This window comes from Vicia villosa, linkage group LG6 (genome assembly GCF_029867415.1).
Source record: "Vicia villosa cultivar HV-30 ecotype Madison, WI linkage group LG6, Vvil1.0, whole genome shotgun sequence".
NCBI classification, from domain to species: domain Eukaryota; kingdom Viridiplantae; phylum Streptophyta; class Magnoliopsida; order Fabales; family Fabaceae; genus Vicia; species Vicia villosa.
Window position 1 is genome coordinate 25,348,357 of NC_081185.1, and position 16,033 is coordinate 25,364,389.

The following is a 16,033-nucleotide window of genomic DNA, read 5'->3' on the forward strand; positions in this document are numbered from 1 at the left end:
AACATGAATTATAGTATTCTAATTAATAAATTATTTTAAACACTTATTTTACTATTTATTTAAAAATAAAAAATTTAAAATTATTATAAATTTATGTGAATATTGCCCCCACTATTTAAATTTTCTAGCTCAGTCCCTTTGATATATGTCCAATATATTTTTACTTTGTTTGTATGCATGGTGTAGAGCAACCCTTTTGCTCTAGTTAAATTCAATTGCCCATTAAAAAAAATATTTTAAACTGTATAATTTTTTTTATTGATATATGTTAAACTGTATAAATTATTTCACTATATATTATATATGTCCTATTACTTTTCATTTTGATTTGAATTTTGAAATACTGCAATTTTGTTTAAATTTTCGTGTAATGTACGTACATCAACAAAATACAATTAAAAAACCTTTACCTCCATTACTATAATATTGAATAACAAAAATCAATTAACAAAATAATATTACAACAATATTTTCTAACCTCCATCTCTTTACAATTATATTTCCTATTCTTACAAATTTTTTACCACAACTTAAAAATGAGAATTAATATGAAGAAGGGGAAAGAGAAACAGCTTAAAAAAAATAGAAATTGATATAGTTTTATGAGATAATGAGAAGTTAAATTATGAGGAAGTTTTTTTTAGAAAAGCATTATTTTTTATAATTAATTAATAATAGAATACGTATCATTTTATTTAGGAAGTGGAGTTAATGGTTTAGTGGGATTTATTTCATTTTTAGGGAGTGTGGACTGACGATGGTAAATATTTTAATTTAATAAAATTTTCTTAAATCATTAATAGTAATTAATATAAATAGAGGTTGGATCGTGAATTGAGTTAGTGGGACGTTTTGACTAATAGTTAATAGTTTTTATTTTTATTGATAAATATAAATGAGTTAGTGGGATGTAATACTATTTTAATTTAATTATTATTAAGTATTTAAATTTAAGAATAGAAAAAAATTTGACCAAAATTTTCTTGTGCGTAAATTAGTTGGGGTAATCATTAAAGAAATAGTTAGTTATCATCAATTTTTGGGAGTAGGTGGTTAATTGAAACGTGGTGAGTTGTTTAAATATAATATTTATCAATTATTAATTATTATTATTATTATTATTATTATTATTATTATTATTATTATTATTATTATTGTTTAAATATATTATGGGACATATAATATTTATCGCTAATAAAATGAAATACACTAGACACATATTTATTGATGACATATAAAATAATATGTTCAAGATGAACCGATGACGGTCATAAAAAAATTATTTATTCATCCATTATAATTGTTTCATAAGAAAGTTATATATAAATTTATTTTAAAGTTTTTATAAATTCAATAATATAAAATATTTTTGTTTTAAATTAGGTTTGTTAACAATATAAAATATATAGAAGGCTTATATATATATATATATATATATATATATATATATATATATATATATATATATATATATATATATATATATATATATATATATATATATATATATATATAGAGAGAGAGAGAGAGAGAGAGAGAGAGAGAAAAGGGGTGATGCACTGACAGTGTAAAATATTTTTACACTGTCAACCAATCACCACCCATGTATCCAATTAATGATTTTTTTATTTGAAAAAAACTAAATGACATGACACCTTTATCATTTTCTATTGGATGACAGTGTAAAATTATTTTACACTGTCAGTGGAGTACCTTATATATTTATATATATATTTATATTTTAAAGAATCCCAACAGTTTGTAAAAACTTTTTAGGAACATATTGGGCCTACAAATAGAACTTTTTGCATTTATCCTCAAATAGAAGTTGCAGAAGTTGCAGAGGCTCTCCGTCCGTTCGCAAAGGAAGTTTGAAATCCGGTTTCTCCAGCCCTACTATGTCTACTCCTGTGCCGATAGTAGAGGATAAGAGGTACATGTAGGTGTTGACGTTGATCGGAAGTAGTGAATGTTTATATTTCGTTTTGCATGGTAGATGTTTGGTACCCATTTTTTTGGTTGTTGTCTGTTTTTCAAAAATGTAGGTGTTATTATCCAGTACAAGTGTTATGTTTTGATCTGTAGTCCCATTGAAGGAAATGTTTATATTTCGTTTTACATGGTAGATGTTTGGTACCCATTTTTTGATTGTTGTTTCTTTTTCAAAAATGTATGTGTTGTTGTAGTTAACCAGTTCCAGTACATTGTTATGTTTTGATCTGTAATCGACCCATTGAAGGAAACTCTGTTATTTTGCATGTGTTTTTTTTTATAATCTACATTTGTTTGGAACAATTGATTTAGATTTACGGTATTTAAAATTTTAAATATGCGTTAGGTTTGTATTTTGGGATATTATGTGGATGGTAAATTTATTAGGGTTTTGTGTACAGCTCTTCTGAATTTGTTGTTGGGCAAGCAAGTGGTGAAAGCGTCGTTGGAGACGTTGTGGAAGTAAATGGTGTGAACCCGTAAGTATCATGTTTTAATGTAATGCAGTTTCCCGTTTTTTAAGTCATTAGTTAATGTTGTACTCTACGATTTTGCAGAGATGATACCTCTGATGAATCATATGATGGACTATTTGAAAGATTAACTGCTGTTCAGATGCGAGTTCGGAAAGAACTGAGAGATCCAAATGTGGATGTTCACAGCTCTGGTTCGGAAAGTGATGAATCAGGTGATGAGGAATACCCGGATGATTACTGTTGGAAACGAGTGGTGAAAGACGGTCAAAGTGCGCAGAAGAATGTCCTGGTAATGTCGTAGACTGGTTATAACTATTGTTTGAATTATGATTTGAAATAGTTTTAAGTGAGTTAGCTTGGATTTTGTTTTTCATGCAGCATTTCCCTCGCTGTGTTACCAAACACTAACTGTTTTGGAACCAGAGATCTATAGAACTTATAGATGAAGACACTCGCAAGAACTATTACGTTGAAATTGGCTGCAAAAGGAAGAGGAAGAAACTGTTGAAAAAGGAAAAATTCATGGGGCAAGGATGGTATCAGTTTGCGAAAACCAGGAATCTTGGAACCGGAGACATTTTGTTCTTCACAATAACATCGCCACCGAGACGTCTCTATGTTACGTTGAGAAATCCTTAGTCTTGTTTGGTTGTGGTGGCCTGTTTTTTAAGGAGCTTTAATCTCAAACATTATTAGTTTTTTGTATTATATATGGTACAATTAGGGGTGGCAAAACGGGCCGCCCGCCCCGCCCGCCCCGCCTTATGCCCGCCAAAAAACGAGCGGGGCGGGCATGCCCGCCAAGTAAAATGGGCATAAAAGTCATGCCCGCCCCGCCAAGATGGCGGGTTGGCGGGCGGCGGGCTTACCCGCCTATTTTTATTTATATTTTTTTAATAGTTTAATAGCCTTTTTTTACCTTTTAATTAAACTTTTTACTTATTTTTTAAAACAATTTTTTATAAAAGCAATTTTTTAACAAATTTACTTAAAAAAATATTACATATATTTATAAATAAATGTATAAAATAAACCATCAAGAATTAAAATTACTAGAATTAACTAAAAAAAGAGTGAATTTTGGAGGAGAGGCGGGTTTTGGCGGGCGGCGGGCTTTGGCGGGGCGGGTATGGCGGGCGGCGGGTTTTTGCGGGGCGAGCTTTGGCGAGCGGCGGGCCTAAAATCCCAACCCAACCCGTCATTTTTTGGCGGGTGGCGGGCCGGCCCCGCGGGCCACGGCCCGTTTTGCCACCCCTAGGTACAATTACAATGTTGGTTTTTTGGTAGTTATTTTTAGTTGATACAAGACTTGTTTTGAAGTATATATGTTTACATCAACTGCAGTTTGTTTGTTTGGTAGTCAATGACATTGACTCTATGGTTGAATCGCAATTCCGAATGTTTTAAGAATGCTTTCTTTATCTTTGATGATTGTTTGTCATCGATAATTCTCAATGCGTTGGTTGAATTTTAGAATTGTGAAAATAAAATTGTGACATAAACTATTTTCAACAAATATTTAACTGAAATAGCTTGGCTCGGTAGCAACAAACTATGGTTTCTAAATAAACAAATTGACGAGGAAGCTACTCTGGTTTATTTGATTTGTCAATTAACAGAAGATCCGCCATAAGAACAGGTTGTTTTTAAAAAATTAAATATATTTTCTATATGTGGCCACGATTATTTTTTCTCTCTAATCTGAAACAAATATGCAAAATGATTCTCAAATTTTAAATAAAATGTGTTTTCTTTTAATTTTTGTTATTGCCTCGTTTTACCTCAATTTTACATGTTATGTGTAGAAATGCTACTTATTAAAAAAAGAAACTCAATTAAATATTTATATTTATTTGATTTTAATTGTTATTATTTATTATAATTTTTGGATAATAATATTAGCCTAATAAATATTTAAATCAACACCTTATTTATATTTATAAAATTATTAATAAAAATAATAATAAAGATATATATTTACTATTTATTTATTATTTTTTATGAAACATAAAATAATCATTTCATAAATTAATTTTTAAAAACAATTTTATTCTTTGACTTGATCTCTTTTATTTTAAATTCAATATTTATATTATATATAAAAATAAAGTAGTAAATAATTTTATTCTTACTTGATCTCTTTTACATTTAAATATTTGTTGAATAATTATTAATGTATTTATTTTTTTATATAATAATAAATGTTTTCACATTCACTTTTAAAAATTTATCAATATTTTTAATCTTGTTTACAACATAGCAAACACAATATTCCTTAAATACACTCTTTTGATTTTAGGGTTTAATGGATATGCACTGACAGTGTAAATTAGTTTTACACTGTCATCCAATAGAAAACAAACAATCTGCCATATCATTAAAACTTTTTCAAAATAAAAGTGTGGTATAATTAGATGCATGGGGTGTGATTGGTTGACAGTGTAAAATTATTTTACACTGTCAGGGAGCATCACCCTTTTTCTCTTATTTTATTACACATTTCCAAATCAAATTGTAACTTTAAATTTAAATGGATTTTAAAATATATGCCACCATAAAACATTTTAAACAATAAAAAATAGTGTCAACACGTGTAGAGATTAACTCATTTATATGCTTTTAGACTTTTAGTAGCCAAAATAAATGGCAGATTGAAAGAGGAATAGCAACGTCTCTTTAGTTTCCAAGTGAGAGGAGCTGCTTCTTCAACAGTAACCCCACACCACACCCCATCAACACAGCCTCCATCACCGGCGGTCTCACGGCTGAAAATGGCTAATGGAGATAAAAGACAAAGACTTTCTAGGTAAGCGTACCATGTTTAATACTCCCTTTGTGTTAATTTCATATTGTACCATGTTCCCTCATGAAACCGCTTCTGAACCGTAAAGAATCGCTGTGTTACCCATTTATGGTTGACTTACAGAGAGGCCGAACACATTTCTACCGGCATGCATGGTGTATATCTAATGTGTCTTGAAAGTTTATGTTTTATGCAGATCTGAAACCCACAATGGACGACATTTCGAAGAGCATGAACTTCGAAAGATGTACGACAACTATGTTGATCACGAGGAAGAGCGGGAGCTAAGAACAAATAAGATCAGAAAAACCATATCTTATGAAGAATTTTGTGGGATTGTGCTGCAATCTGGTGAGGCGGGAAGTAATGAAGAACTTGAAGCAGATAAGGAAATCCCTTTTCCTACTCATTTATCAATGTCACCCGAGGCGGCAAGGTATACTATTTAGCATTATATAAATGTGGTGGTTCTGTTGTTCCAATATATACATTGAGTATTGACTGATTATGACTATGTTGCAACTTATGCAAAAGTTTTGCTGAGTACAGCATGTAGTGGTCGTGTTTTCGATTCAGATTTATTGTTCATGATATCTGCATGTGTCATGATAACTAAGTACTGTCTTTTTCTTGATCATGATTTATAAAGAAAGCTGTAAGATTTTAGTTAATGGAAGAGGTAGAGATAAACACAATTGTTATTAACTGGAATATGCATGGTGTATAAACAATGTTTGTTACATGTGTTATTTTATGCAGATCTCGAAATCTGAAGAAGCTACACTTTGACAAAGACGTCAGGGAAAGGTTGTACAACGGTTATCTGCATTATGAGGCCGACCGATTTATGCGAACAAAAGAGACCAGGAAAACGTTGTCATATGAAGAATATTGTTTGGAGATGCTGGGAATGTGTTATGTGGAAAGTACAGATGAAGTTGAAGACAAGGAACCGGGTAAGGAGGAAGTGCTGGGATCGGGTGGAGAAGGAAGTAAAGATGAAGTTGAAGACAAGGAACCGGGTAAGGAGGAAGTGCTGGGATCGGGTGGTGAAGGAAGTAAAGATGAAGTTGAAGATAAGGAACCAGGTAAGGAGGAAGTGCTGGGATCGGGTGGTGAAGGAAGTAAAGATGAAGTTGAAGACAAGGAACCGGGTAAGGAGGAAGTGCTGGGATCGGGTGGTGAAGGAAGTAAAGATGATGTTGAAGACAAGGAACCGGGTAAGGAGGAAGTGCTGGGATCGGGTGGTGAAGGAAGTAAAGATGATGTTGAAACAAGCAAAACTGCTAAGGATGATACTCAACGTGCTGTTGCAGATACGACATGGTAAGCTGTTTTATTAGTCACTATTCTTACGGTGTACTGATAGTATTTTGAGGTCACGACTCACGATTATTATCACATCATGTTAACTAAAGTGGCTGTTTTATTATAAAGTGTGTTAACTTTAAGTTGACTATGTTGCATGTAATGTGAATATAGTGATGAAGAAAGGGAGGAAAACACTGAGTTTGAAAGTAAAGAGATCACCTGGGAGCTAGTGGTGAAGCCGGGGAAGACTAAGACTATCAGGAATAATGTGCTTGTAAGTTGCATATTGACAAATTATAATGATATTGATTAGTTCTGTTATTTGATGGTAAATGATTTCATTAAATTGAATATGTGCAGCAAATTCCAAGACATGTGATAAGGACCTGTTTGTCCGCCCCCCAGGATACGATTGAACTTTTTGACACCGACACGGGAGAAACCTACCAGTGTGAAATGGGGGGACGAGACGATGAGGTGGAAAAGTATCTTTGCCGTGATTGGTACCGCTTTGCAAAAGACCGTGATCTGAGAGAAGGTGATGTTTTGTCTTTCTGCATCAGATACCCTCCAGCCACAAGGATATTGGTCTGTGTGGAGAGATGATAATTCTGGGTCGATAATGTATCCGTGCAGCAGGTGGTTGTTTTGGTTCATACTTGGTGGGTCGTAAGTGACGTTGTTGGTTCAGTTTGGTTAATAGTCTAATCAGTTTCAGTTAGATTTTGTTAGAGTATTATAAATGTTGTTGAAGACTTCATGTGTGAACTATATGTGTAATGGTCTAATGGTGTATTTTGAACTTTAGAGCTGCTGCTCTTTTATGATTGTATGAATATTACTGCATGTCTACTATTATGTAGTGGTTAAACTTTGTAGTGTTGATTTTGCATGGGATGGAGCTCTAACCATTTTCATTTTAGTGGACGTATGTGGCAAGGGTTAACACATGCAAACTGGAATTTTGGGCTTAGTAAAATAAGTATTCTACAAAAGTAACATAAAGGTTGGAAATATAAAGCATAGTATAGTTAAAATTCTTTATATAAAATTGATTTAATTTGTAAAAATAATATAATTCATACAAACTTTTATTCTAACTTTTATCAATTTTAATTACAAATTATTATAGGAGTTATACATAGTAATTATATGTAATAATTATTATTTTAATTTTGTCATTATTATAATTGTATAACATTTAATATTTATTTGTTTTTTTAGTATAAATTTTAGTTCTTAATATTTTTTTTAATTTTGAAAATTTACTCTTAACATAGGGAGTTTATTAGAAACCCTAATTTTGCCTTTTACTAATTTAACCCTACATTAAAAATAAATATAATAATCATAATAATAATAATATAATATTCATCCACAACTATTAATAATAATTATATAAATAATATATAAAGATGTAATATTTAGGTAATAATAATAATAAAAGAAAATATTAATGATAATATAATGTCCGAATATATAAAAATAAATATAAATAAATTTATACAAATAATTTATAAAGAATAAAAAAATTAAAAATATAACTTAAATGTAAAAATTTATAAATATTAAAATAAAAGTTAAATATCTCTATCTTTTACGATTCAGATTTAAAGTTAAATAATAATAATAATAAAAATTTTAAATCCAACTTATAACTTAAATATTAAACTTAAAATAGCTAAAGTATTTATATTTTTATAGTTATAAATTTATGTGTTAAAATTCTTTTTATAAAAAATAGTTTAAACAAAACAAAGTAAAAACAATTCAATATGCTATTCAACAAAGTAAAAATCAATGCTCCAATACACAAAACAAAATATTGCTCATTCATCACTAATATTTAAGAACATAAAACACATTTGGGATCACGACAACAAAACCAACACCCAGCACTGGCAGCCGCTGCGACACAACGCGGATTTGCGTTACATATAACACGACTATTGTGACTGCTACATAACACTATAGTTCACATTATTACATACATAGATACGGCGACCCATAAACATTAAGTTTTCCAGCTTTTTGATTTTACACCGCGAAACATGTCACCTTCAACGATTCAACAATTTCACGTACAACCTATTAGGAACCAGCGAAACGGTAAAACCTAACCGATCACCTCTCCTAAATCTTTTCATCCTTGCAAATTGGTACCACCCCTCCCCTATATACAGCTTCTCTCCACTGTTAAGAGTTGCACTCTGGATGATGCATTCATGTGTAAGTCCTGTATCATAATCACACAAATCTATCTGTGAAGAGTAAAAGCGACAGGACCTACAGACTCTCCTTGGAAAATGCTGCAGAATATATGATTACAACACCTGAGTTAGTGTTAATGAAACATGGAAGCAGCATATTGAATAACATGTATATACTTACAAGAACATTTCGGCTTGCAATGTAGCCTGATGTAATGGTTTTCTCCCAGTAGTATCCATCAGCTCCACCATCATCTGATGATTCATCTAAACTGCAATATGTAACATATTACAACAGATGCATTTCAAAAACATTTGTATAACAAACAACCAAACTATTTTATAACTTATTACCTGCTTCCGTGATTCATTTCTCCTTCTTCAGCAAACCTTCGCAGATATAAAATGAAACACTCAGCTGGCTTGACATTTATACATGCACGGTTAGGGAACAGTTTCAAACAGGTTCAGTTGAGTGCACCATTCAAAAGAATAATATAACTACTACAACACTCAATATAGTGAAACACTCAATGCAGTGAGGTCGACATGTAGTATTGGAATAAAATTGTTCATTCACGGGTGTCTTTTTCAGTTTTATACAGGGATGGAGCTAGGTGCATTGGAATGGGGTCACTAATTTGCACCCACTATGTTTTCTAAAAAATATATGAGTGCTATATATATATATATATATATATATATATATATATATATATATATATATATATATATATATATATATATATATATATATATATATATATATATACATACACTAATTATTTAACCATTGATAAAGAAATATTTAATTAAAATTGTATAACGCATTAACTAATCAAAAAAGTATTTTTGTTATAAATATGAATTCACGTGGTATATGAATAATTATTTAAGGTTTCATTATAAATGATAGTAAGTTTTTTATTATAAAAATCATATATGTCCTACTAAAATAGAGACGAGTTGGTTTTATGCTTAAATTTAAAATAATTCTTAATTAAATTTTCAAAAATAAGATTATGTTGTATATTTTTATTTTAACATTACAACATTATCATCAAAGATGGCAAACAAACAACTATTCATATCATTATTATTTATATTTATATATAAAAAGAGATTGATAGATAAATAATTTTGTTTATAATAACATTGAGAAAATTATACAAATAAAAATTACAAAATTATTAAATATTTTTCAAAATTAAATCTCATAATAAAATATATGTATGATATATATTTAATATACGTATGATGTATATTTAAGCTTAGAAAATAAACACTCTTTTATTACACTACATGAATATATTGCTCTCACAAAATATCGGACTCCGTCACTGATTTTATATATATCAAAATTAATCTCAATTGGGTCTTCCAATTTAGGACCGTTTTAGGGGGGTCAACTCTCTAAAATGGCTTTTATTTTTAGATCCTCTTCATTTTATTTTATGCTTATATTATGATTAATTAGTATTACTTAATTACTAACATATATTTTTCAATCTAACTATACTTATTTTGTGACATATTCATTAATACAAAAGAGTACAAAACTTTATTTATTTAATTTTATTCATATTATTATTCATAGTTTCATGTTATTCAAATAATGCTATAATAACTATTAAATAAAATAAAAAAGCAAACCGTATCAAAATAGTGTGTAATTGTCAAATTTGGGTGTAATAATGTCATTCCTCAATATTAAACTATCATATCAATTACTACCATACTCAACCGCTCAAGTAATTAACCCATGGCCAACTACTACCACCCTACCTCAGTTATTGCTCTCATTTACTCAACTTCATCTACTTAAACTTGAAAGCTGGTAAACTTCATCCACTCAAAACAGACAAGGGATCTACTGTGACCTGGGTGATAATGGAGAAAGTATACGTAGTTTTTGAAGGTCGTAACCCAGGTATATATTTGTCGTGGCCTGAATGTTTTGCTCAAGTTAACAAATGGAGTAACAACGCACATGGCAAATATTACAGCCTTGAGCAAGCTGAAAGGGCATACACGGAATATTGCAAACAAGTAGGTCGTGTCTATGAACAACATCACAACATCAACTCGTGCGAATCTGAAGAGTGTTCGTATGCAGACGACAGAGTTCAGCCTTCTCAAGATCTGTCGTGTAAGTTGATACAATACAACCTTATGTTATGTAGTATATATACGTTGCTTATCATATTAAACGATAACCATGATATGTAACTATGTATGACCTTTATTAACCTTTATGAACCTTTTTTATTTGTATTATAAGCTACGGTTTTGTCGAACTTGGCCGGGGAGACAGACGCGGAGGATATCGTTCTACAAAATAGCATACAAAAACAGGTAGAGGTAGTTTGCAACCGTATGAGAATCCTTGTACCGGTATACAATCTACACGAAGTCAAGGTTGAACATGGTTTCCAATTTTTAAGGTATCATGCTTGTTTGTGTAGTCCTTTGTTTTCCAAATCTATGGTTTCAGTTGGCCGTTTTGCGAAGACCGACTATGACGCGAAGGAAGATGTTGCGGTGCTGTTAATGCGTCGTTTGCTTTGCGCAACAGGTAGAAGGATTCGTGATTACAACTACTATAACGTCCAAACACTATCGGAAGAACTTCAAAATGCGAGGGATGCAAACTTTAAACTGAACATGGAGATTGCTACTTTGAAAGCAGAAAACAGGCTCCTCAGTAACCAAGTTTTAGCTAATGAACATGTTAAGTGAATGTATATAATAACAATGTGGACGGTGTTCCATTTTTTAGATTGATTCAGGTCTCAATGTAGTGACTACGGTCTTAATCGTTGTTGTGTTTTTAGCTTAGTTGCATGGCGTTGCATGTGTATAAGTTCCATTTTATGAAACTCGTTTGTCGTACCTTTCATTTGATCCCTATATGTGTATGGGATATTTGATTATGGATGAAGTGGTGTGCACCTCATTATATATATATATATATATATATATATATATATATATATATATATATATATATATATATATATATATATAATATATCATTAGTTTCAACCTTATGGTATGTATGTGATTACAATATTAATATCTCATGTGCAAGTAGCATATCAAACAGGTCTTAATATTATATTAAGATATCATTAGGTTTACTTTATGCAATTGTGATAGCTTGGGTCAATTCCACATTAAATGGTAATTAAGTGATTTGATGGAATATGTATCGAGATTAGTCTCTACATCATTACTCTACGTTTCTCCTTATTTTCTTTATATTAGCAACATCAACAACAAGCAAGTTCTATAAAAAAAACAACAAGCAAGAGAGCACTCATTATCAATGGAACCAACAAGATGCAACGACTTTGTGTTGATCCCTGGCCATTCAAAAGACAACGAAATGCAAGTTTTCCTTCTTAATAATATTTATTAGTATGTCTTTATGTGTTACATTTTTATATGTTCATGTACATAAGTAATAAAGGTTGTGGTGTTTATGTAGGGATGGTGACAAAAACTCCTCAAAGATGGGCGAGAGGATTTGTTCATCAACCATTCCAAGGGTTGGACAAGATGTAGATCACGACTCATTTAAACCTGATGTAAGCTCCAAAGAAGTCACGTTAGCTGATGTGTTGGATGCCGTGGAGGTAAACATTTTTGAAACCAACATGCTTTTAAAATATAAGTATATAACTATATAAGAGTTGTAATATTCATACAACTCTGTAATGTGGAAATGCACTACTGGTGCTGAGTAATAAAATCCATTGCTTATAAAAAAAGAGATATAAGAGTTGTGTTGAAACGTTTTATGTTGAACTTTTGTGTTATATAACTACTGATATGGTTCAACCATTGTGTATGATGCAGAAACTAAGTTTCAGGATAGATATTATGGAGATTTCTCACAAAGACATGATGACCAAACTTGTGTTCAATCAAAAAGAGATACTAAAAAAAGTAGGTGGGTAAATGCGTAGCCCAAGGTTCAAAGACAAAGTTGTCCATGCTAGCTCTGGATATTCCCCTGATGCAGAAGATGATGGAAATGATCGGGGCAAAGAAAAGATGATGGACAGAGGGATGGAGAAGCTGAAGAACTTTGGTACAATAAACATATCTGACTACGACTCTGAGGAAAGAATGAATGCTAAAAAAATAACAGTCTCCCATAACAACTACGTACGTACCGATACTGTTTGCAAACGGCAAAACACAAGCTATGGGAAACTTCCATACATTGATGCCGATTCAAACAGGGGTGGGAAAGAAGTTGCCGACAAAACCAACAAGCCATTCAGTAGTGATTATAGCCGAAGGTTTAATGCAAAGGTGGCATGCCTTCCACTCATATATTTGCATGGTTTTACGTTAATGTTGTTTAAACTTTAAACACTTGATTTACCATGTTATTCAAATTAATTGTTCTAATATTTATTTCAATAAACAAGGAGCTGATGACGAGATCAACAACTCCCAAGGGTCGAAAGCTCTCATTCACACCATCACCAGGAGAGGGGTCGAGGCCTATAGGTAATGCTATTGGCAACTTGCAGAGAAAAGCTGGAACCACTCCCAGATCACTCGGTGTCAAACGACAATCTCCGGGCGGTAGAGCTAAAAAAGCTGTTGCTATTGGGAGGACTAATGCATTCAGAAACAGTACTGGTTTAATGGTCCCGAAGGTAATCAAAATTCATTAAGCAGTACTTATGAAAGAACAATGTTTATATCGATTGTGTATGATATTCTAAACAAGTCCTATATTAAGCAGCATTTCAGATGCGCGGTTAAGACCTCCCCTGATATGAAACTGGATCAATCGGAAATCAGGGTGTGTGCGTATGTCTTCCAAGAAGACTTTGACTCATCGTACGTGGACATGAATTTTATTACCTTATTATGAAATCTCTTTAACAATGACTAACAATCGTTGTTGTATGTCAGTGATACAATATTCAGGGTTGGTAGGACAGAGTACACCAGAGCTGATTTTGAGTGCATGTGTCCAGGAATGTTGGTTTCGAGTGAGGTACATTTTTAACCTATACACATACCTATCATTTTACGTATTATGTTTGGTGGCTAACTGGTTACTGGTGTAAATGAATTCCAACCTTGGAACAGATAATACTGATGATGGCATTGAAGGTGATGTGGTCACAACACCAAAACTTATGCAAAAATTTGTGGTGCCTGCCTCCGTCGTTCGCGGTAATTACCATAAACTCCAAATTATTCATGATGCTTATGTTACATGAGTCTTTACTAATAAGTGATAATCACATGCTAATGTATTAAACTATCTGTTGGTTGTAGGAAGATGTTGTTAAAAATAATGGTCATGAGGAATTACACATGTTTTACAAAGATGACTGGGCTGTTCGTTTTGATCACCTGAGATTGGTAGAATGTTTCATTTAATTGTCTCTAATCGTTAGATGTTGTATGCACTGCCTCCTTTTTTACATAAGCCAATTAACGGATTTGTTCAAAAATTTGATATACGTTATAGATTTATGTCCCAGTAGAAGACCAGCGTGGACACTGGTACCTCATGGTCATTTCATTAGATGATCGCAAGATCTATCATTTGGACTCGCATCTGACCGAGGACGTGGTCGCAGAAAGAAGGTCCACCATCAGAAACACCGTGAGTATAAGTGAATTTTATAATCACATGTTTGAGAAAAGAAGCTATAATAAGCTATATCTTCTTAATTTATCAGGGAGTTGCGCTAAATAAGCTGGTGGAAACGGTGTATGAAAGTTCATTCTCACTCCACGTGATGACAGACTTTGAATACTGGGATATTGTGGAGGCAAGAGGGATCCCAAACTGTGGAACCAGGTATCAAATTTCTTCCAATCGACAATCACTTTCCATATACAATTGGTCAAACTGAACCCGTTGTGTTGTATTGGCAGCGACAGCTCTGCACTATGGGTGGTAGAGTGGATGAATATGCAGAACAACTTCACAAGCAACACTCTTGGTGTGGTATGATTATATGGCAATTCTGATGTGTTGTGTTTACAATAAATTATCACCATTTAACCCCAAAAATAATCTTTGTTAACTATTTCACATTTCACTTCCAGATGAATGAGATTGTCACAAGGATGGCCGTAACTATGCGTTTGCTTATGGGAAACCATAACGACTGCAACAACGAGCTGATTCAGAAGTCGAAGGAATACTGGAAAGTTATGACAACCACGACTTAGACAATGAGAATGTGCGGTGGCCATTTGTTTAGATATTTGGAAGGCAATGTGGACCATGTTTTGTTGATTGAAACTACTACTATGATTGTCTGTAATATATTTTTAGGATAATTTGCTTGCTGCTTTATGCAGTTTTGTGTAATTTGGACCGCCCTTTGCTGCTTTATGTTGCTTACATTGTTATGTGCTAGTTGTTGTGTCCTTGGGTGTGGATATATTGATGATGGCAAATAACAACAACGCATTATGTGAAGTAATTGGCAGAGGATTGAACTGTAGGCTGCAGCGAATGCTGTTGAAGGAGCGGTTTGAATGGTTGCACCTAAGGCTTCTGTGCTTGCACCAAAGCATTTGATTCGAGGAAAGTAATGATATAATAGTAGCTTCCACTGAAACTATGTTGATATTGTAAAATAGAAATGTAACATGAAGAATATTTAAATTATGTTGATGCACCTTTAATTGTTATGTTCCATTGAATTGAAAAATTATGCTATTTATTTTTGCATTTTCATATTGCACTAAAGGTACCAAAGTTTTGAAATAGTACAGGTAAGCAATCCTGTCCCGGGACCTTTCGGGTTATGCAAAGTTTTTTTTCATGCATTTATTTGTACTGCTTTAGAAATTTTGGTGCTGTTCTATTTTAATTTAATTTGGCTGGTTTCATAATCAAAATTGTGCATTGTATTTTTATCACAAATAATACAATATGAATTTACTCTATCTAAGTAATATTTAGAACATTGTTGATTAATTTATGAAATATATTATGTTGAATTAGGGAAATTACAATACAACAATAGATGAATTTCAATGTGCTTTAGGATAAAATTACAGCAATTCACTTCTTCAGTTACATCAACTTCCAGCCTTGGATATATTAAAACTAACAAGACACAATGTCTGTTACAATAAGCATACCAAATGCCTATTACAAAACAAATCCCACATTTGCAACACAGCACCCAAAATTACAAAATCAGTATAAATGCCAATTATATTATCCAATACAATAAACT

General features: G+C 32.0%; 1 protein-coding gene across 1 annotated transcript; it reads right to left on the reverse strand.

The window, feature by feature from the left end:
- Positions 1-8,642: 8,642 nt before the first annotated feature.
- Positions 8,643-9,163, reverse strand: LOC131613391 (uncharacterized). The gene is made up of 3 exons (XM_058885066.1): positions 9,147-9,163; positions 8,974-9,064; positions 8,643-8,891 (listed from the first exon to the last, which is right to left on the reverse strand). The coding sequence occupies exons 1-3, from the start codon at positions 9,161-9,163 to the stop codon at positions 8,643-8,645; spliced, it is 357 nt and encodes a 118-aa protein (XP_058741049.1).
- Between the last annotated feature and the right edge of the window lie 6,870 nt (positions 9,164-16,033).

Bases quoted from the DNA above. Each gene is read 5' to 3' on its own strand.
- LOC131613391 (XM_058885066.1), bottom strand. The intron at 8,892-8,973 runs GTAAGTATATAC...TATATTCTGCAG, and splicing joins TTGCAAGCCGAAATGTTCTT to CATTTTCCAAGGAGAGTCTG.